General features: G+C 33.7%; 1 protein-coding gene across 1 annotated transcript in view; it reads left to right on the top strand.

The window, feature by feature from the left end:
- The window catches only part of LOC118180240 (ubiquitin-conjugating enzyme E2-17 kDa), a 33,501-nt gene extending 10,800 nt beyond the window's left edge, over window positions 1-22,701 (top strand). The window contains exons 3-6 of the mRNA XM_035349363.2: window positions 10,258-10,289; window positions 15,222-15,299; window positions 18,275-18,380; window positions 21,877-22,701. Coding sequence (XP_035205254.1) covers window positions 10,258-10,289; window positions 15,222-15,299; window positions 18,275-18,380; window positions 21,877-22,016 — 356 coding nt within the window. The 3' untranslated portion in view covers window positions 22,017-22,701. The remainder of the gene's footprint in view (window positions 1-10,257; window positions 10,290-15,221; window positions 15,300-18,274; window positions 18,381-21,876) is intronic.
- Window positions 22,702-23,936: the final 1,235 nt, after the last annotated feature.

Genomic DNA, 23,936 nt, shown 5'->3' on the forward strand with positions numbered 1-23,936 from the left:
TCCATATAAACATACCAGGATAGTGAAAAATATTCTTATGATTGAAAAATTTACTACAGGACTGTAAACGTCATCAAAATCTTCACCTCTTTTCTGCCTGAATCCCTGTGCTACTAAGCGTGCTTTGTATCTAACCACTTTATTCTTTTCATTTCTTTTTAGCATATAGACCCATTTGTTTCCTATTATAGTTTTATTTTCTGGCTTTTCGACTAATTCCCAAACCTTTCTTTTCTTTATTGTGTCGATTTCTTCTTTCATTGCCTTATCCCATTCTTCGGCATTTACTGATTTTCGTGATTCTTTAAAATTTTGTGGGATAACTATTTCTACGGAATTTGCCTCTTCAGACACAGAGCTAGTCTCCTGTTCTACAAAATTAACTTTCTCCGAGTATTCGTTTTTTCCACTAAAATCAAACTTATCTTTTTCATATTTAATATTTCTTGCCTCACAATACTTTTCAATATCATTATAGGATCTAAAACGGGTGTCTGTTCTTTCTACATAATAATATATGTCTGTACGTGTTCCATCTGACCTTTTAACTGCTTTACTTTGCCAGTTTAAGTCTGATACTTCTTTCGGAGTAGATTTGTCATCTGACAACTTTATTTCTTCTCTAGAAATTTCCTGTTCTTCATCTGATTCTGCTAATTGCTCAGATTCCTCTAGTCTTTTAAATTTAGGATTTGATTTCTGTTCCAGGATGCCATTTGCTGCATACAGTTTTTCATCGAACTTCACATTACAGGTTTCTATTAATTTGCGTTCTTCTGGCAGCCATATCCTATAACCCCTAGTTTCCTTCGCATATCCTACCATGATTCCTTCTTTGCACCTCATTTCTAATTTATTCCTAATCTGTTTTGGCACGCCAACATAGGCTTTACAACCAAATACCTTAAAATAAACAACACTGGGTTTTCTATTTAGGAACATTTCATAAGGGGTTCGGTTGCTTTTATGACATACTCTGTTCCACGTATGTACGAAACAGCCAAGAGCTTCTGCCCACCATTCTTTTCCCATTTTACCGTCATTAAGCATAGCTTTAACTGCGTCTAATGCCGTTCGGTTAAAACGTTCACACACACCATTCTCTTCTGGGGTGTACGCGTTCGTGCGTTCAACACTAATTCCATTTTCGGCTAAGTACCCTTCGAATTGCCTGTTACAGAATTCCCCACCATTATAGGTGCGTATACTTATTAATTTTCTATTCGTCAGTCTTTACATTTGCCTATGATAATTCTTAAAGTTGTAAAACGATTCGTTTTTATTTTTCATACAATACACTGTTACTAATCCACTATAGTCATCTACAATAGCAAGAAAATATTTACTCCCACCCTTAGATGGAACTGGTAGTGGGCTACAAACATCTAAATAAACCAACTGCAATGGTTTATCCGATCTCTTCGGAACAGATTTAAAAGTTATTCTACTAGATTTAGCAATAATACACGATTTACACCTTTCTATTGGTTTTTCAATTTCTGGTAACCCTTTCACGCTTTGATTCTTACTAGTTTCCTTAAGATAATCAAAATTTACGTGTCTAAATCTCTGATCCCATAGCATTGCATCGTCTACTTTATTTAACTTTCCAATTTCTGTACCGTAACCAGCTTCCCTTTTACCTGTTGCATATCTAAATGGTTTTACGTGATAAAGTCCGTCATATCGTTTAGCATAGCATAATCTATCCCAATTATTAAAGTATATCCACATCCTCCCTTTTGAAATCACAAAATGAGCACCAGCCTTTTCTAACCTTGCTCCCGATAATAAATTTCTTCTTAGATTTGGATTATATAACACATTATCTAACTCAATCCAATTTATTCGATTGCCTACTTTTACTGCAAATTTGACAGTACCCTTTCCTAGTACTTTACTTTCACAATTTCCTACAGCTAAAGACATGCGTATATTGTTTATTTCTTCGAAATTTGTCATTAAATTTCTATTATTACAGAAATGAGTTGTAGCTGCAGTATCTACGACCCAATTAAATTTATCTGCGTTACCTCCTTTATCTGTAGTTGTTACATAATTTTCTACTAACATTAATTCTTTATCTTTAAACTGTCCATTTTTATCGTCTATTTTAAACTTCTGATTTTTACTTACATTTTCTTTACATTGAGCAATTAAGTGCTCAAATTTATGACATCTGAAACAAGGTCCTATTCTCATATTCCCCATTTTTTTTTCTTAGATTTAGTTTTATTTTCAACTTTATCTTTCCCTGTGTTTAAACTAATAGTATTAAACACGCTTACCTTGCTGTCTTCTAAATCGGCAATTACCTGGCGAAGTCGGCTTTCTTCCCTTACCAGCTCTTCAGCAATTCTTTCCAGCGTAAAATCTTCGTCCTTCCACCTATAGATCAATTGTACAATGCCAAAGTATTCCTGGGGTAATCTCCTTATTGCCTGGAATCCTTTAAAAAGATCTGCCAAGTTGTGACCAGCTTCAGCCAACTTCTTTGCAGTCATTCTTATTCTTGCGATGAATAATCCTATTTCTTCATTTGGCATATATCTAATACTAAAAACTTCATTCAGTAACTGAATTATCCTTGCTCTTGTTTTGGGTTCGAATTGCTTCTGTAGAACTTCCCAGGCTTCTTTACCACTTGAACATTCTTGTATCAGCGGCCTGAACTCAGCTTTAATTCCGTAATATAATGTAGTGAAGGCTCTGTTCTCCCTCAGTGTGAACTCCTGCTTTTCACGCCTTGTTGCACTTTTATCTAGTTCTTCTTCTTTGTCTTCTATGAAGCTCCAACAATTTCTATCCAGTAACAGCATTTTCATGTGGACTCTCCATCGATCCCAGTTGTCATGGTTTAACAACTCAAAACCTTCAGGTAGTAATGACATCTTCAATTAAGTGTGAGCACAACGTCTTGAACAAACTTCTAAGATAGGTCAGCTTCTTTTCATGGATAACGGCCCTCTTCACCTACATTTCTTCAATGCTGAGTTGAAGGCTCAGGTGCTGTGCACTTCTTCAGGCTCCTCGGCTGGAAAGCCGTATAATGTGTATATCCCGTGACAGTTGGCATATCTTTTTCTGGCATATCATGGCAAATTACTTAGGAGAGGAGAATTCCTCATGATAAGCAGTGGGCGTGATGGTCGATGGATGAGCCTTTCGCATAAACGATACGGGCAGTTAGTCGCGTTCATGTCAGGGGAGCAAGGCCTAAATGTTGCTGCTTCTACGGTGTCCGACGCTCAAATGTCGATGGAGTGGCATAGAGATGGTCGAGGAGGTGAAGGGAGGAGCTACTGGTCACGTGCGCCAATGGTTGGTCTGTAACGAAAGTGCACAATCTTGTTTGTCAGGCATTGGATGGGGGGCGGGGCTAAGCTAAAGTTGAAACTTATTGGGGGTATGCTTTAATGTCAGTACTAGGAATAAGATATCAGAATACAAAAATAATTAGAATAAAAATATAAGACTAAAATTATGCAGAATGCAATAAAGTGAAAGGACCATGTGCTGAGATAATATGTGGCCTAAATAACTATTGTATATGGTCGTACTAGTGGAAAGATATAAATTGAAATTCGTGTGTGTGTATAGATGGCGACACTTATGTGAGTCCTAAAAATTCATAGAAGTATTACAATATAATTGGGATTTTATGAGATATAGTGTGCGAAGTTAAATTAAAATTTGGTTCACAAACTACAATAAATGCCGGAGAACAGCTCCTGGTCTCTTTTTGTTTTCCTCGATCGTATAGTCGTAGGTCAGCCTGGGAATGGAGCTATTGTTAACTTTTTCAATATTGTTGAAAAATTTTTTTGCAATTTTGGCAATACAAATACTTATGCTATCGATATTCAATTCGTTGTGGATGGCTTCGTTTCTGAAATACCAGGGACTGTTAGTAATTCTTCTTAAGGTAATATTCTGGCATTGTTGGATTTTTTGCATATGCGTTTTACAAACATAACCCCAGACGGGACAGGCGTAAGTAACAATTGGTCGCAGCATGGATCTGAATACATGAAGTTTGTTATGAATAGATAAAACAAAGTTTCGGGCAATTAGGGGGTTGAGTAATGCTTTAGTTCCCCGAAACTTATTCAGGATATGTGTGATGTGTGGGGCCCATGTGAGTTTCTGGTCCAAAATGACACCAAGGTATTTGACTTGCTTGGCCCAGGGGGTGGTGACTTCATACATCTGAAGGGTGATATTCAGATTGACGATTCTTTTTTTTGTGAAGTAAACTGCTTCGGATTTTTCCACATTCGTTTTAATTTTCCATTTTATCATCCAGGACTCTAATGCATGGATGTGTTCTTGTAGTGTATGTACGACTGCGGCCATGGACGCATCTTGGTATAGGATCGCAGTATCGTCTGCATAAAGTGCGAGTGTAGTGTTGGGGTGGTGTGGGATGTCGTTCGTATAAATTGAAAATAATGTGGGCGAAAGTAAACTTCCTTGAGGTAAACCCGCTAGAGTTACTTTCCGTGTGGAGTGGGTATTGTTATATCGAACGACAAAGTGTCTATCGTATAGATAGGAATTGATGATGTTTATGATGTAGTCTGGGAATCCCAGAGTGAGTAATTTGTAAGTGAGGCCCTGTAACCATACACAGTCAAAGGCTTTCGAAATATCGAGAAAGAGAGCTCCTGTGATTTGCCTCCTCTGGAAGCCGTCAGCAATCATCTCAGTGACTCGGTAAAGTTGGTGCGTCGTTGAGTGCTTCCTTCTGAATCCATATTGCTGTGGTATGAGGACGTTGTTGTCTCTTAAGAAGTCTTCTATTCTTTTTAGGATAACTGCTTCTGCAATTTTGCTGAGAGTTGATAGCAAGCTAATCGGCCTGTATGAGGTAGCCAGGGTAGGATCTTTTCCTGGTTTTAGAATTGGCGATATGATAGCTGTTTTCCAATTGGTCGGAAAATACTGGAGGCGGAGCATGGCATTCAGTAGTTTTGTAAATTTGCATATCATTTTCACTCCCATCTCTTTGAGCATTTTATTACTAATTTTATCCAGTCCAGGGCTTTTTCGATTTTTTCTCTTCTCGATATAACTAATAACCTCTGATGGCATGATTATGGGAGTGTTGTTTGTGTGTGGTTTTGTTTGGAATTGTGTGATGAGTGATGCGACTGCGAGTTCTGTTTGGGGGTTAGATATGTTGTGAGTGTGAAATTGAGAAGCGTAGTGATCTGCAATAGACTCAGCTTTCTCAAAATCAGTGTATGCGATCCCGTTGGGGCCATTAATGGGCGGAATATTAGTGTTGCGTCTTTTAAATTTAGAAACAGCGTTCCACAGTGAATTATCATCCGTGGAAAGTGATTCCAAATGTTTGGCCCAGTCAAGTTGTGCATGTTTTTTGAGTAGAGTCCTGACTTGCTGGTTCAGTTGATTTAATAGAGCTTTGTCCGTAGGGCATCTGAATTTCTGCCACTGCTTACGGATGTGGTTCCTTCGTCTGATAATTTCTCTAAGTATCTTATTCTTGTACCGTTTGTCTGCTCTCATAGTTTTACTGTTTTTCAGCAAAGCATCATGCAGTTCCTCTGTGAATTCTTCCATGCAAGCGTCTAACTCATCCCTCGACTGTATCGTGTGGATAGGGTACTGAGTGTTGTTGAGAGCTTTGGCATATCCTGCCCAGTTTGTAATAAGGGCTCGTTTGTGTGGTGTACTATACGAGTCGGTAGTAATTTCCATCATCACAGGGTTATGGTCTGATGATAATTCCGTCAGACTTTCTACATAACTAGGTGGGTTGATATTTTTTAAGATGAAGAAATCCATGACTGACGGTCTACCTATCCCATAGTGTGTTGGTTTTTCCGGAACTGCGAGGTGAATATTGGCCGCTTGGGCAATGGTGTAAATGACTTTTCCGTGTTGGTTAAAATCCCAGCAGTTCCACTCGCGATACTCTCCACCTATAATGACTCGATTGTTTGTGTTTAATAAGGTTTGTAAATCTGTCTTGACAGAATTTGTAGGTGAGTGTATGGGGAAATAGGGGGAGATGACTGTGATTGGTCGTGAAGTGTTTGGCGTGAGTGTAATAGCTAGGGCTTCGACTGCTAAAAGCTGTGGTAATGTTGTAGCATGATGAGGGATGGAGCGCTTGATTAAAATAAGCAGCCCTCCTCTTGCGTTGCCTCTTGGGGCATATCTGCCTTCTGTAGGTCTGTCCCAGCGATGCGTCACGTAGTTGCAAGCTCTGAAGTAGTTTTGGGGGCCAAGCATGTGTTCTTGTAGGAATACAATATCAGGGGAAACTTCATGTAAAAACTCCTTAAGCTCGTAAGCTTTTGGGAGCAATCCATTTGCGTTCCAGGTAACACAAGTTAAATGCATATTATGGTTTTGCTGATACATTGTTGTTAATTTCATTTACTATTTCATAAAACAAATAATTTATCAACCGGGTCACTTAATTCTTTTAACTTTGGTAAATAAGTTTTGAACACATTGTTCATTAATCTTATATTGTTAATTCCTAAAATACTATTAAATTCAGAAATATTTTTCATGAAACACAAAAACTCGGAGCCTTGTGGCTTCTCTTGATTATCAATTGAAACATTTTCAATAGATTTGTTTACATTAGACATGTTTAAATTTTTTAATGCGTTACTAAGATCAGTTAACTTAATGTTTTCACTGTTTTTACTATGTGCAGCAGAAGCCGATTTTGGACTGACATAGCCGAATTTTCTGCGAATAAATTCGCCTGGTATTTCAGCCTGTCTGCGAAAGAAATTCCTTTTGCGAAAGAGATTCCTTCCTTTTTTTACCGTATTATCCTTTCTTGGGGGATTGATTTTATTTTTGGGAAACTTTTCGCAGCCACGGTAGGAAGCCACGTGGTTTTTTAGGCAGTTGGCACGTTTCGGTTCCTCCATTTTTCCTTTCGTTGGGCAGTCCATCGTTTTATGCTCTTCTGAACATTTCACACAACGTGGAGCAAAATGACAATTATCTGATGAGTGGTGCCATTTTTGACAATTATAACATTGTGGCACCTGGTTTTTTTAGATATATTTTTCCACCGTGACCGCGAAAAATAATAAATCACTAACATTATATATTTCCTCTGCGATTTCATTTTTAATAACATGTACCAAAAAGAGAGGCATTGGGGCTTTAGTTCGTCGTCGTGTAAGCTGAGTTACTTTGCTAATTCCAAATCCTTTGGCAGTAAGGGCACCGGCAATATCATCTGTATTTGTGGTTATGGATAAACCCCTAATAACCACTTTTATGGGTCTAGCATAGTTTGCATTTATAATATAGTGCTCCACTTTCTTTTCCAGAAATAATGCTGTAAGCATCCGATGGTCGTCAGCTGTCCTGGGTAGAACTTTTAGAAGTTCTCCGTTCACTTTTCCTAAGAATTTTGCCTCCGTTTTCAAAGATAATTCTTTTAGAAAAGCCTCGTGAGTTAATTTCCCTGAGTTAACCATAATTTGGGGGGATAGTTTGGGTGTGATTATTAGTCGGCTGCTGCTGCACTACCTGCTCATCTGGGGTAGCAATAATGTTTACATTATCAATCTCAGCATTATCATTAAGAACATTAAAATCTATTCACATTTTCCATAACAACAGGAATTTTTTCAAGTTTTTGTTGTTTAGCAGTTTTACTAGGAATTTTAAAGCTATCACTATCCATTAAAGCAGAGTTACTATTATTTTTCCTTTTGTTCTCAAAATTTTTCCGTTTAAGATTAGGGTTAACAGGGGGGACAATGCCTGAAAAACAAGAAAAATCGCACTTACTTCTAATATCCGCCGCTTGTGCTTGAAGAGTTAGCAGATTCTTCTTCATAATATCCGTGATGGTGTCAGGATCCGAGACTCGTCGAAGACGTTGACACGCTTTCATCGCTGTCTTAATTCCATCTATTTCTTTTTCCAAATCCATTAATTTTTCACAGTAATATTCCATATTCGTTTCATCGATCTGAGTATGCGAGGGAAGTCCAACGCAGCTCTCCGTAGTGGTAGTCGCCGCTGATGAATCACTAGTATCCATCCGTGCGCCATTTTCGGCTGGGGTACTCGCTTCCGTCGGAGCGCTCATGGCACGCAACCTACACGTACGAGGACGATGGACCGAATGTGCTGAGTTGAACTGGATGACTGATTAGCTGTTGGCGTCGAGCCCATAACCCAGTTGGCAAGTGGTGATAAAAGCAAAGCATGTTTTGCTTCCCTTAAATAAAGCTTAAGACTAAACTAAATAAAATTCTTGCTTTATTCCGTAAATAAGATAAAAGAGCTAACACTGTAGCCTTTACATTTAAAATCATTTAGTGAAAGCAAACTAGCATAAAGCTAACTGATAATCACACAAGAGAACAAGAAACAAGATTTGCCGATACCGGCGTACATATATATTATACTCGGCCAACCCGTTGATCTTGACGTCATCGGCCAATCAGCGGCAACCACGTTAGCTTACCTCCGATCAAAATTTGCATGTGGAAAACTAAAGCCAACATCAGTTAATGTTGCAGATTGCGTTGTTCCTTAATCTTCGAATTGGATCTGGCTTATTATTTTTTGCAGACTGTTAGAGCAATTTTATAAAAGTAAGCTTGAACTTTCAATTCTGTCAAATAGAATTTCTGATGCTGCATACTGCCAAAAAATCTACAAAGCAAAAGCATGTTCCTATGTCCATCAAACAAAAAGTTTTGGCTTTGTGTAGCAGTGATTTTAAAATCGCCCAGACTTTTTTCTTTTGAACTACATCTCATTCTTGGCTCTTGCTTTCTACCTCTCAGCTTATCTATACTGCTGCTGCACTGCTCTCTTTTTACTGTAACAGTATCAAAAAAGTGAATGTTCTGGAAGAAGCATGATTTAGTGTGCCAAAGTACCTGTGGCTGCTGATCTCAATTAAAATATGAATTAATATTTAAATTTGTGATGTCTGCTTCTTTAAGTATGCTGCATCATCTACTTTTAATTTATCTAAATTATTATGTATATATGCAAACACACACATATGTATATTACATGTTTTTTTTTTTTTTTTCTTTTTTTTCTTTTTTTTTTTTTTTTTTTTTTAACTAATGACAGAATATAAAGCAGTTGAATAACTTTTTTTTTAAGGTTCAAATAAAATGGGAATGAAATATCTAAATTGAAGTTGCATCCTAGATTTGAATCGGTTGCATCATTATTATTTTATAAACAGATTAATAATAATAATATAATTTTATTTTCATTATAAAAGTCTTAAGTTACTTCATCAAGTATTTGACAGTGATTGTTGTATTCTTATACAAGATGTTATTAAATACTGTGTACTTAGCTAATTTATTAAAATTTAAGTCAGTAACTTTTAATAGTAAATTCAATGTTAGTTTAGGTTAAAATAACACACTGAATAACGATTATTGACAAAGTTAACAAGAATCAGTGTAATGTTTGTAAATTTTACAGGTCTTTCTATGGTTTAAATACAGAACCATCGAAACTAGTCCTGCAAAATTTACAAACATGCTGATTCTTGTTGCTTAACTTCTCCAATAATCGATACTAGTCCCAAATATAGGGGACATAGTTCCAAGTATATGCAAGCCCAATTTATACAAACAGTCACTTATATTGCTGGGGTCAGTTTTTAGAGGGTGCAGCCATCAAACCTAGTCCTGCAAAATTTACAAACATTATGCTGACTCTTGTTGCTCAACTTCGCCAATAATCAACATTAGTTCCAAATGTAGGAGACATAGTTCCAAGTATAGACAGGCCCAGGTGAGACAAACAGTTACCTATATTGCTGGAATCGGTTTTTAGAGGATGCCTACTAAATTGGTCTTAAAATGGAAAACTAAATTATATTTTGCTTTGAGTTGACTGCCAGTTGTACTTTTTTTCTACATTGCTCAAATTGATGGAGCAAGGACTGATTAGGTGATGCATGTTTAATAGTTTTGTTATAATTTATTATCATGCTTTTAAATAATTTGATAATTTTCACTACTTATAAAAGTGCTGTATATCACTTGATATTAAGTTAATTTTTATAAATTTCATTTGTAATATTGTATTTCTTATTATTTAACTCTGAGATTTATAATGAAATATATTTTTTTTTTCATCCAAGAAAGACATTTGTATTTATTTTTCATAACTGATTTTAAGTGCTCCATTTTAGCATAAATCTTTATTGCAGTATGTTGTCTACTAGCATAATGCTTACTTATGTTTCTTGTTTATTTTCAGTATTTCATTGGCAAGCAACTATAATGGGACCAGTAAGTCTTTTTGAAATTTGTTTTTAAAGATCTTGTTTAGCATTAAAGGCTAAGAGCTTTATAAAAAATCTTAATAATACTTTTTAATTTCTTGATGATTGTGTGTGCTAAGTAAAGCACTGCCTGATTTTGAACAGTAGTGCCTGACTTTTGTGCATATGAGAGCCTTCAAACAAATGTTTGTTCCTTTGACTGTGCAGGTATCTTTGTTTCAAATCATTTTTATAAACCATTTTCAGAAAGAACACTATGTTAGATTAACTAACTAACACTATGTTAGATAAAATGTTAGATTACACACATAAGAAAAATAACATACTATTTTAAATGTATTTCTTAAAATTTTAAGACTTGAAATATAGTGCAAGTTAGGGAGAATATTGTGGTTATTCTCCCTAAGTTGTATTATATTTTAAGAGAAGTTAAGATAAGTTTTATGAAGTTGTTATCTAGTTGCATCTTTGTAGAAAACTGCATTTGCTCTAGGCATTAACGAACTGCTCGTTTTTAGAAGGGCAAGATGGCGACATAAGTGATTAAAAAAAAAAAGGTGTAGCAATGGGCATAGAATGTAGATCCACAGTGAAATGGAAGTATTCTGATCGTGTGGAATGCTAAAATGTTGAATTGGTAATGACCAGGAAACTTAGCCGCCAAAAAATATTAAATATTCAGTTTTATTTCAGTTGACATTTGTGGCCGCAATCTGCTTAGCACTCTAATGATGCTTATTCAAAACCATTTACATTTTTCAATACTGTAGCGATAGAAAGAGAGAAAGGAAAATACCCTCTTAATAGGAAGAGAGGCAGAAACCAATGTCCAGATTTACTGTAAAGGACCTTATTTTCGCGAGTCCATCGTAATCGCAAAAATTTAAGCCTCGCGAAATACTTTTTTTCGCCCCTCAACTTTTGTACTTTTGAAATTTCCAACTTTTGGTTCTTTTCATATAAAATTCAAAAAATTTTCAGTTCGCGAAATCACTGATATATTTATTTTTGCGAAAATAAGGGCCTTTACAATATTCAATGAAAGCTCACCAAGAGAAGGTTTAGGTTAGAAAGGTTTCAGTTCAACATAGTTTCCGCCAATGATCAAACACTTGTCATAGCAGGTGACCAGTTTTTGTATACCATCGTCAAAAAAACTTCCCGCCGGTTTCGATAACCTTCAAAAATCGCCGCTTCACAAGCCAAAATAACGAGTCAAAGAATTGCACAAAATCGGTATCCATGTATCGCCAAGTTTTGCCAAGGGGTACCCTAAACTATACTTTTACCAAAAGTAACTTGGGTATATTATATCTACAGTTAGAAATTATAAAATAAAATTAAATAAGCGTCTACAACTCAAAACTATTAAACATAGCGGTAGCGAAACTTTGAACGAAAGTAAAAGAGAACTGCTCTAGTGAAAAACCAAACAGCTGACTGATAAAATTACCGTTGATCTTCAGAAAATCACTCCAAAAATTTGTTAGTTGGTAACCAAACGTCCCCTCCCAAAAAAGGGGGGAGAAAGAGAAAAACAGGAAATGAAACACAGATGGGGATCCACCTTCTGTTGTCACTGAACTGACTGATGAAATGCTGAGAAACAAAGAATACAGTCTCTCAGTTGTCTGAGTTTATCGGTGAGCCCGGTCTAGGCACACCTCAGGTTCGCTGTTCGATTTTAGACAACATTTCAGAGTAAAAATTTAAAACTAATATAGAATAAGGAGATTAGCTTACAGCCAAAAATAATAACATAGAAATTTCTTTTCAAACAATTCCTTTTGTACCCTAAAAAATCTGGAAGATTTCTTTGAAAAATGAGGGTCTTAAAAAACTAAACATGGCTAAAATGTGTAGACTGGTTTGTGTTGAGCTGTCATCTAGTATTAGAAATGAAGAAGGTTCAGAGTAACCTATAAATCCTTTTTCATTCAATTTTTCTGTGCTTACAGAAGGAAATTTTTATGTGCCGCAAAGGGTTAAGAGGCTTTTACTAAACTAAATTATAAAACTGCTTTTTGTATCTTTTTAATCTTATATATTAGAAGTTTATGGTTAGTAATAGCCATCAGTAATATATCAGCTTTATCTATAAAATGTGATTCTTGAAGTGCTGTTTATTTGCCATGTAACATCCAGATAAATTTTTAGTAAAATGTGCGAGTTTTTATTGCAAAAAGAAATAGTTTTATATTAATGAAATGTAGTTATTTCTTTGTTATAGTGTCTACCTTGGTCATTCTCCAAAACCAGAAGATTAGTCACCGCAAACTTATGACAGTAAATGTGTAATAACAGTAATATGTATATATAATGTTTATAAATGTATATAATGTTTAATGTGTGCAGTCACAATGCTGAATTTGTGCAATTCTCAGTTGTGTTTTTTTTTTTTTTTTTTTTTTTTTTTTTTAGTAAAACAAATTGCTGTGAATATGGGAAAAAAACTTTTTTCCCCGTGCACAACGGAACAGTTACATTTGTTTAAAAAATTTGTTTTTGCTTTTAAAAAAAACCAAAGAATGGCATGAATTCAGATTGTGCACAGCCTTGGCATTTCACACAGCAAGAAGCATTATACTATGTACTGTCGTATGGTTTTTAATTTTTTGAAGCTTTCCATAGTGATTTTGAATTTTCTCCAGATTAATTTTAAAGTCACCAAAAACCAAAGCTTGTGGTGGCCACTTTAACAAAGAATTAAGTACAAAAACTTTTTATTCACTACTTAAAAAAATTAATATCTTAACAGATTAGATTGTTAAGATAATTATAGGAGTGTTACATATGTAACAGTTTGTTATCGGAAATGTGGGATGATTTTAAAAGCTAAGTTTTAAAGTACAATCTCATATAAAAATTTTATGTAAGTTCTTAGTAAGACATGAGTGTGTTAATAAAGATTAATTGTTAAAAGATTGCAGATGTGAAAATGTATAAATAGATAAAATGAACTATCTTCATAGATACCTAAAGTGATTGTTGCTAAATTGACCATTCCTGTATGACATGAAATTCACATCCTTTCTGTTATAAGGCAGCATATTCCAAACAGTTTTTTTTTTTTTTTTTATCATCAAGGCATATTTCTTCCTCCTTAAAATAGTAATGTATCATGTTACTAATTGTACTTTATTCAATTATTTATGAGAAATAAGATGGAGAGGCCAGAACGAGTGAGGATCCCGTTAGTCAGCAGTGTTGATGTATTTGCCTTTTATTATGATCATGTGTTCTTATTTATAATTTTATATTTTTTTTTTCATATAAGAAATATCTTTAAACATTTTTAAATTGTCATTATGTTTTAAAGTAGTATTAAATGTTGCATTTTGTTGTAAAAAAAAGGACACTTCTTACAAAACTAGAATTTGATAAGTGAACATTTTCGAGATTAGTGTTAGTTCCAAATATAGGGGACATAGTTCTAAGTATGACAGTGAAAGTGATTCATTGGGTCAAAGTATGCATGGATCATTAAGATCAACATTTTCAGTAGGACCTGTAGAGAAGAAGAAACAAGTAAGTAAATAGGTTTTTGCCTTCATACACCACCCAACATTGAAAATACAACACCAAGAAGGAGTGGCCATAAAATGATGAAACTCTGAAAACAGAGAGACAGCAATTAAAAATAAGTTATCTTTATTTCAAAATGATATGCATAATACAGAGCTAGAACAGCATCGGCTGAGTAGGTTTTAGGACTACCTTGTACAGCAATACACGAAGCAACACATCTAGGTACGGAGTCATTAAGATTACGGATGGTGCCCTGAGGAATGGCTTTCCATTCCCTGTCAATCATTTACCACAGTTCATCTTCTGAATGCGGCAATGGCAGGGTTTATAAATGGTACCCAATCATATTCCAAATTTCATTCATTCAAATGTTCAATTGGTAAGAGATCAGGAGAGAACAGTGGTCAGAGAAGCATTTTTGCATCTTGCAGAGCATGTTGGCAGATGCAAGCATTGTACAGTGTCACCAGCCACAGGAGATCATCCACCTATCGTTGGGCCAGTGTAGTGCCCTGAATACAAACTAGAGGTGACCTGGATTCATATGCAATTTATGCCCTAAACCATGATGTCACACAGTAGGGCGTTCCATAATTGCTGTCGGATTGGACCTGTCTCCACATCGACGCCACACTCATACAGGATTACTGTCACTAGAGAAACAGAAGCGTGACTCATCTTAGAACACAACATTGCGCCATTACCCAGTACCATTGCAGACATTGGCATCTATGATGTGTGGTCAATGGCAGTCTTCCTAACGGATGCCACAACTGCAGGTCAGTAGCCACCGAACAACGGCAGATGGTTGTGGTCGATATGGAACATTCACGGTATCTTGGGACATGCTGTAGAATGGAGGGAGAAGAGGGTAGCAGCCACACCACTGCTTGTCAGTGAATGCATTAATCTACTCATGCTGACTCACTCTGGCTGCACTGGCACCCCTCGAACTTCTCCTTGTTCCAACCATTGTCGCCACAGCCTGTGGACTTTGGATGCATCCAGGCTTGTGTCAGCTGAGATTTGCTGTATGGACCAACCTGCCTTTCTCAGTCTGATCACCATGCCCCTCATAAAATAGTCTGTCTGCTGGAACTGCCTCCGTTGGAGACAGCCGCCCAGTATCTGCTATTACACGCGTCCTTCAAGCCTGCTGGCAAGCTGCTCCTTTCACATCATTTGCATAACTTGGTAATTTGTATCTACCCTGAAATTTGCATAATTTTCAGGTCACTCCTTGATGTTGCATTTTCCATGGCAGGTAGTGTATACTCATATAATATCATCATACAGTTCATGCATTCGTAACTTACTTTAGGTTCAATTTGTCATTTGCCATCCTGTATTATATTCATCTATGTGATGAAACATTTTCTCTAATATTACTTAACTACTTTTATATTTTTAGCCGGATAGCCCTTACCAAGGAGGCGTTTTTTTCCTCACTATTCACTTTCCTACAGACTATCCATTTAAACCACCTAAGGTAAGAATTTAGTTTCAAAAATTGAATTATTTATGTGCTGAAGTTTCCTTTTTTAGTTGTTGTTATTTGTAACTAATAGGATCCTTATTCGTGATCAGAATGGGAATGGAGCTTAAGCAGATAGCCATTAGGTGCTTTGCTTGAATAAATTAATCCAATTACATGCCTTTCTACCTATATTTCTTAGTCTCTTTAAAAACCATTGCATATAAAACAGCAATAATGAAATTAAACTGAATATAAATTATTAAAGTGTTTTAAGCTACTACTAGAATAGAGCCACAAATGTTATTCTGGCTGAATTAACATCTAATTTCTTTATACCTGTTTCGGCATGTGAGAAATTATATCCTACTCTGAATTATCTGAACTTAGCCACTTTATTGTGTTTAGTCAAGAGTATTAGTGACTGAAAAAGTATTCAGACTATACTCATCTAAGCTGCAGCTGGTCTGAGAAGGATAACCTAATAGTTATCGTACCTCAATTTTTTTAGCCTTTAGTAACCGCTTGCCTGATTATCCCGAGTTATCTCGGGTTCGTATATATTGCAGTTAATTATTATGCCGAGAAAACTCGGGCGAAGCAGAATTTGTTAGTACGATTTCTTTTATCACGGTTTTATTTGGTCTGGAGGAAATGAAAGGAAATATTCAGCTTTGATTGGCAATTTGCCAAATTTTGTTGGTTGCGCGATTCTTTTGGAGGAACTGGTCACGTGTTTCCCTATTGTATTGTATACGTTGGCTTGTGGATTAGTAATGTATAAAGAAGGATGCATGCGTTGAAAAAAAATAAAATGATGGCGATGATGCAAGATAGCGAAAGCGATGATTTTTCAGATAATAATTATGAAGAGGTGAAAAAAAATCAAATCCAACGAGACAGTGTACTCTGTGCTCCCGTGAAAGAGATTCCAGCGGTAAGCCGGTAAGAAAAGAGACCAAATACCAGTGTAGAATGTCAGGCATCACTCTGTGTTGTCCCTTGTTTCAAAAACTATCATACAAAGATTAATATTTAACTTTTTTCCATTTGCCCGAGATAACACGGGATAGTAAACTAATATTAAAAATAAATGCTTTTACACCTTCAAAAAATTGAAAATTCAACTTAAAACCTACATATTTTGATTTGTTTCGTTTTGTTGTATTTAATAATAAAATAAAAAAATGTGATGATTTTTTGCAATTTTTTTCAAAAAAATTTGTAAGGGAAGTGTTTTTAAATTTATTGAATTAATGAAACTATTATTGTGTGGACTTCTTTTTCCCACCATGGTGATTTATGTTCATTTACATATTAACTTTTCATATTAAATTTTATTTGATCTGAATTGTCCTTATTTTCTGTAGACATTTATAGAACTCTGAAAATTCTACCAGTGTTCAATACATAAATATGTATATTTAATTTTTTTTTCATATCAATAAAGGGAACAGTACTACGTTTTTCTACACAATAACATGTACATTAATTGTTAATTTATTTCAGGTTTAAAAATACTTTGTTAAACTAAAGCATTCTTTTCTGATTTAGTATTTTCTCAGTATAAAACTAAGCAAATTCACAAAATCAAATTAGCTTAAGAACATAAAATTTAGAACGTCTAATTAAATACTAATATATTTTATGTTAGAATCATATTACAATTAGTTGATTAACCTGAAAAGTGCATTATGAAGTGAATAAAGTTGATTTGTCTTCTTTTGAAATTGTGGCAGTGTGAAAACCTTCCAGAAACTCTTGATTCTCCTTTTTTTGAGTTTGGCAGCTATGCATATCTAGTTTTCAGCAAATTCTAAGTCTGGTGAACGTACTTCACTGGCCAATTCTGTTTTTTAATAATATTTGTAGTAAAGGGGAAAAGTATATTATTACTGGAGCGTAATAAAAGTAAAACATCAAAAGTCTTCTAGCCTCAGGATCCTCCAGCCATTGAACTCTGCTAGTTTGACTTGGATTCGAAACCTCGCAAATTATATTTGCATGGAAATTTTATTGTTTTCTCTGTGAATAGAATAACCATTTCCCTCTGAAAGTCCTCACAAAGGCATTGCTGTGTTTGGGCAAGTAACCTTTGGATGCTTTGCTGTAAGCAAATATAATCTTCGTAAAATATGGTAAGTTTCCTTTTTCCAGTGCCAAACATGTATGCCAAATGATAGTGGTTCAAGAGTTGGAAATGATAAAGTATACTTTTAATGCAACATAAAATTGAAATTTAGAACTTTAAAATCATATACTTTGATATTTTTGTTGATGTAGCAAAGTATTGTAGCCTAGTAATGAAAGTCTGCTTATGTACTTCTGATAATTCAGCCACTTAAAAGTAAAATGAATGCTTTTTCAGTTAATGGGTTATAGAAATTTATTGTACTTTTTTCTTGTTCTTATTTTTAACATTTGATAAATAACCTTTTGCTTACCTTTCTTGATGATTTTACAAGACGCTTGGAATTCTTTGCGGTTTCGGTTTTCGCACAAAACTTTATTTTTTACAACAAAAATTTTTACATTAGAACGTTCATTATTTTACTTTTGTAGCCACTACATTTTTATCAGAATCTGAAATGCGGTAAAACAATATAACGAGCATAAAAATAAAAAAAAAGCCACTCCCTCTCGTGGTCAGTAACATAAACCGTAACATGGGTGGGTACCTTTATGTGCACATACATGTTTAAGTATATATCTTGGAACTTTGCATTAATCCTTTTCTGTAGTAGTACAATTAAAAGAAATAGTAAAAACATAAATTTAAAAGCAGAATCAGCAGACTATCTAAAATAGACTTAAAAATACCTTAAAATTTCCGAATTTTTATATTTCGTTCATGTAGAAAACATTAATTTGACATAACTTATTTATATTTTTTTAAATATACAGAAATGATTAATGTATTTTTGTGTGCATTTAATAGGAAGTTTGTTTTGAAATGTGGTATTACTAATAGATAAATTTCCAATTTATAGGTAGCATTTACCACTAGAATTTATCATCCAAACATCAACAGTAATGGTAGTATTTGCTTGGACATATTACGCTCACAGTGGTCTCCAGCTCTAACAATATCTAAAGGTAATATATTTAATGGGAAACTGAAGAATTTTAGTGATTTTGATTAGCTAAATGCAGAAAATGTTGACTTTCGTTTGCTTAATGAACTTCAGAAATGTGAAATTAAAGTTTAAAACATTTTTGTTTCGAGACATTTGATTCAAACTATCTGCAATTATCATTAATTATATATCTAGTTGCTGAATTTTTTGGGTGAGGGTTGTATGGCAATTGATCAAGTAGTAATGTTTATTTTTCTAACCTGTTGCATGTAGATTTTAACTTTTTCTTTTGAATATTTTAATAAAAATTGTATTTTGTCCAAAAAATTTTACTTGCTGCAATGTATTTTTTATCGATTTAAAAAGTTTCTTTCAGAAATAGGTACTGCTTTTTAGTATTTATTTTACTTTTCTAAATACAATTTGAGGAGTTTTGACTAGATTAGTATCTTACTTGTAAATTAATTGAAATTCATTTCCCATTCCCCCTTGCTTAGATTATATTTAAAATTAAATGTTTAAGTTCTGTGGTAATTGTAATAAAGATGGTGTCTTTGTTGAGGATGATTTTTGATTTCAGCAGCTCAGTGTGAATATAATTATATCTAATAAGTTGAATACTGGATGAAAAAAAATTATTTATATTATGAATTGCTTTGAAATATTGTTAGGAAAATAAATTGTTCTTTACCACGACAACAAATTGAAAAGGTGATAAGCATTGAATATTATTTTGTCATGCGTAATGCAATATATGTAATACAGTTTGGGTGTTTTTGTATTAAGTATGAAGTTATCGTTTAAATTAACATTAGGCTAAGAACTTGTCTTTTATATGTAATATACTTTCATGCTCACTATTACCAGGAACAAAGCTTACATATATAAAGTTTTCACATGCAAAATACTTATCATGTATGCAAATTTATTTTATAAATAAAACAGTTTGATTGTCCCCCTTGTAAAGACTGTATGTTATGTTCAACTTATTCAAATTATCATATGTTAAAATGCCTGTACAATTGCATTTATCTATAGCTTTGGAATACCTTGCTATAATTAAAAATCGCCAATCAGTTTCTTGTTAACAAAACAGATTGGCTGCAGTGATTGCATAACAAGGTACATGTAGCCAAAATTGCTAACCGTTGAACATTCAGAAATAACTGAAATGAAGGATTTAGAAATTAATAAAAAAATTTTGTTGTTAACAGCAAATACTATTTAAACACTTATGATTTATCTTATGATATATGAAGTTAATACGGCATGTTCTAAAAAAATTTTTAATAAATATTTTTGGAATTGCTAACTGCTGTAGAAATCAAGTTACTGGGATCATTCTTAATTCTAAGCATTGTGAAATTAAACAGCTAGAATTACAGTACAAAGTCCGTAATCCGGACGTCCATTATCCGGAATGATCTATAATCCGGACCTCAAAGCAACACTTTTTTTTCTATGCTTTACGCATGCTCGTAAAGAATTCGTTTTCATTACGCGCCCTTTACTTCCACACTCATAACATCTTGGTTCTTTACTCTTATTATTTACACAAAACCAAAACAAAACGTGTGCTTTATTTTGTGTGTTAGTACTTGAATAACCCTTATTCTTAGTATCTGGAACGTGGATATATTCATAAATTTTCAATTTCTCTTTGAATTCAGAAATAGCTTTACACCCGTACAAAATAATTTTATTACTCTTCTGATCGGTATCCTTTATTACTACTCTGATCGGTATCCCGCAACAGGCTATTTCACGCATGGCAATTAAATATTCGGAAAGGGATTCACCAGGTTTTAAGTGCCGTTTAAGTCCAGACATAGTGTAAATGAAACACATTTTTTTCTACTTAGCACAATATTACTTACATAATTAGAACAGCTTGGCTTAATGATTTGTTTCTCTAACCATTCCAAAATCTGTTTATCAATTTCACGCTGCTCTGGGGGGACGTCGCAGCGCGCAATGAACTGAAAGTTGATCTGTCAGCAGCATCCTCATCTTCACAGCAGATGTTTTTATTTTATTCGGCTTATAATTCCTTACTAAATGTAGTATTTCATCTCAATGTAATCGGTCTTTGATATGACTTAAATCCATTTCCTCGTCGTTATAAATATCAAGAATACACATCAAATAGTTTTTTGGTTGCAATTTTCTAATTTCGACTATGCGTAATGTATGTTTTACACATGCGCACGTTGAAAGAAATGTTTAATAAAGTAAACAAATAAATATTAAGCTCTTTTTTTGTAAAATTTGATACCCTTTAGATCATAATTGCTCTTTGTTTCATAAATTACAGTTTCATATTTTTAATTGTATAATTTCTGCATGCCATCTTACCAGATTTAAATTGATGATCTATAATTCGGAAAAACCCTTAATCCGGAATCGTCGAAGTTCCAACGAGTACGGATTACGGACTTTGTACTGTATTTACATATTTTGAATTTTTAAATTAAGTTATATAGAGTGTAAATAATATAATTATAACTCATGCAACAAACAAGTAACTGTTTTACAAAATCGTAATTTATAACAAATCTTAAGGGCAGAAATTTAGTATAGGTTGTTACACTATTAATTTTATGACTTTTAAAAGTAATTTCTTTATGTAATTTCAGTTGAGTAAATATAATTTATATTTGCTTTACGTAATTAAAACTGTTCCGAATTTTCTATATGTGTAGCTAATTTTATGTGAATTTTAATATTTTTTGTGTAATGAAAGGCCTTAGAAAGCATTGTCTGAAAAATAAGGTTATAGGAGTAAGACCATTTCACATTGAGGTAAATGGCTATCTTGCCAAGATGAAGCTTGAGATGGTTTTGGCAACTATTTTGTATCACCAAGCTTGGCGACTTTTTGGTGTGATCCCTGTATAAGTGTAACTGCTTCAGTCCCTGTGGGAGTGTGCATGCCTTCCTGCACTTTCGAGAAATCAGAGGTACTGGAAATTTCTGTTAACACTTTTGCCGTCAGTACTGACGGCAAAAGTGTTAACAGAACTAACGATATAACTTGAACAGAACTAACGATATAACTTGCAAGGAGGCAGATGATGATAATATCGGTGGTGAAATGAGGACATTGAAACTCGCTTGGAATTGTCTCAAGTAGACTGTGGATAATTGCTTGAAAATTCTGTATCGAATATTTTTAAGAACTTCCATTTCTATATACTAGGATTTTTACTTATTTAACCTATATGCTATATTGTTAACCTGTGATTTATAAATAATTTGATCACTAAACTCTTCTTAGAGTTTTATGACCAAATTATTTATAAATCATTTTGAACACTTATGTAAGCTGATCCCCCAAAATTCAGTAATAAAGAAATTGGCTAAAAATCGCTTGTGCATGAACATATATGGTAATTTTTATGTATATTAGTAAATAGCTAGCAAGTTTTAATTTTTATTTTTTAGCTTATTGAAGTAGAATGTCATATTTGAAATTATTTACTGTGCAAACTATGAAATTTTTCTTTTCGTTCTAGTTTTGCTGTCCATATGCTCTTTGCTTTGTGACCCTAATCCAGATGATCCCTTGGTACCTGAAATAGCTAAAATCTACAAAACTGATCGGGAGAAGTACAATGAGCTGGCCAGAGAATGGACAAGGAAATATGCTATGTGACCTCTCCAATTATTTGATAACTAGTGCTTCTTCCATTACACCATATTATTTTCTGCTGTTTTCCTGTTCTGGTCAGTCAGGTTATTTGGGGCCAGTTCTTATTTTGGGATATTTTGTAGCATTCAATATAAATGAAACTATTTAAGAAATCATAAATTGTTGTTAAATTTTATTCTGCATAAAAAGTGTTTGGTGTAAAATTCTACAAAAAAATATGAAAAAAATTATCCTTACATTTAATGCTTATAGTACTGGCAGTTTTCTTAATTTCTGTTATTTAATTTTTTTAAATTCCATGGAAGAAACTTTTTTTAAAAAATTTCTAGTACACTTTGCACTGTTCTTTTTCATATTTACTGCTAAACTAAACTAAGGCCACCTGTGCTCAATTTCTAACTCTTAGATTTCAACAGTTTCTGTAACCAGAACTGGAAATGTCATCAATTCAGTGGAAAACATGGCCAGACATGTATTTGTGTCAATGTGTAAATGTAATCCCCCCTCTGATGAATACTGACTTCTGCTGTGTAAATAAAACTTTTTACATCTGCCAGAATATGAGCGTTATTACATTTTTATTTAATAATTAAGTTCTGTATTATGATTTACAATGCTCGAATAAAACATTTTCATCGGTATATCTGCAATGTAAGCACGAAATACCGTTGAAAACTAAGAACTATGATTATCCTTTCATTTTCTGTCTGGCCTCATATTAAGTGCAAAATGTAGCCTAGTTCGAAATAAATTTTCAATCAACATACGTCCTCTGCCTATAGTAGCAGATCCTCTGCACATAGTAGTTGGAGGCAGCTGCAAGAAATCTCCATTCTGTGATGTTTGGAAATAAATTCTTTGTGTAGTATATTTGAGCATGGCAGGAACTATGAAATTACATAAAATTTCGCTTTAAAACGTCTCAATGTACTTGCTGAAAACTTCTGTATCTGATGTGATTATTTTAAGTTTTATTTTTTTGTTTGGCTTTGCACTTCAGAAGTGCTAAAGTGAGTATTTACATCACAGAGTAGTGAAACTAATAAATTTATAATGCATTCTGATTTTCCTGAAAAGGTGATTACAGTTCAACTTAAATCTATACTCATTTCTGCAAGCTGAACATAATCTAGCCCAATAGAGAAAGTTCCTCAGACTCCTTTCAGACATGTGTATTTATTGTATAGTAATTGTTTTTTAATCTGATATTTGTAGGTAGAGGAAGTTATTTTATATTTGTACAGCATGATTTTTTTTTAGGTTTAATGTGTTTTATTATTGCATTGTATATTAACTTGTATAAATATTTATATCTTTCTAAAATATATCTGCCATGTAATTTATTTATACAAGACATTATGCAGTGCACTTTTTAATTTTACAATTTAAGCTATTGCTATGCGCTTTGATTGTTACATATTGAATAAATATTCTGAAAATGGATAACTAGTGCTTTGATAGCATCTTAATGCTATGTATGTTAATGGCTATTTATTTTCTCTTGTAGCAAAACCAATCTGTCCTGCTTCTGCGGTAGTCTGTAATATTAGATTTTAAAATTTTTTGCTTGCTTCGGTAATCATAATTTATTTTTGGGAATGTAATGCATGTTTTGCTAAATTTAATGTTCTTAACTTTAATAGTTGTAATGTTGACATGCAGGATAAATTTCTAAGGCTTTTAAAATGTCTATTTGGCATTAATTTCAACACAAAAATGAAATACTTTTAAGAATTAATAGGTATCATCTGAAGATTACTTTCTAAACTCATAATCTTATAGAAATCAAACTACCAAAATGTATAATCTACTGATTAAGCATATGGTTTATTTGACTACACACTTCCCTTAAAATACGTAAGCTTTTTTAGTGTTTAATTAATACAATTATTATTAAAAATTTGTGGTTTATTTGTATTTAAT

This window comes from Stegodyphus dumicola, chromosome 1 (genome assembly GCF_044657685.1).
Source record: "Stegodyphus dumicola isolate Sdum_Otavi_A_Nest chromosome 1, ASM4465768v1".
Lineage (NCBI taxonomy): Eukaryota > Metazoa > Arthropoda > Arachnida > Araneae > Eresidae > Stegodyphus > Stegodyphus dumicola.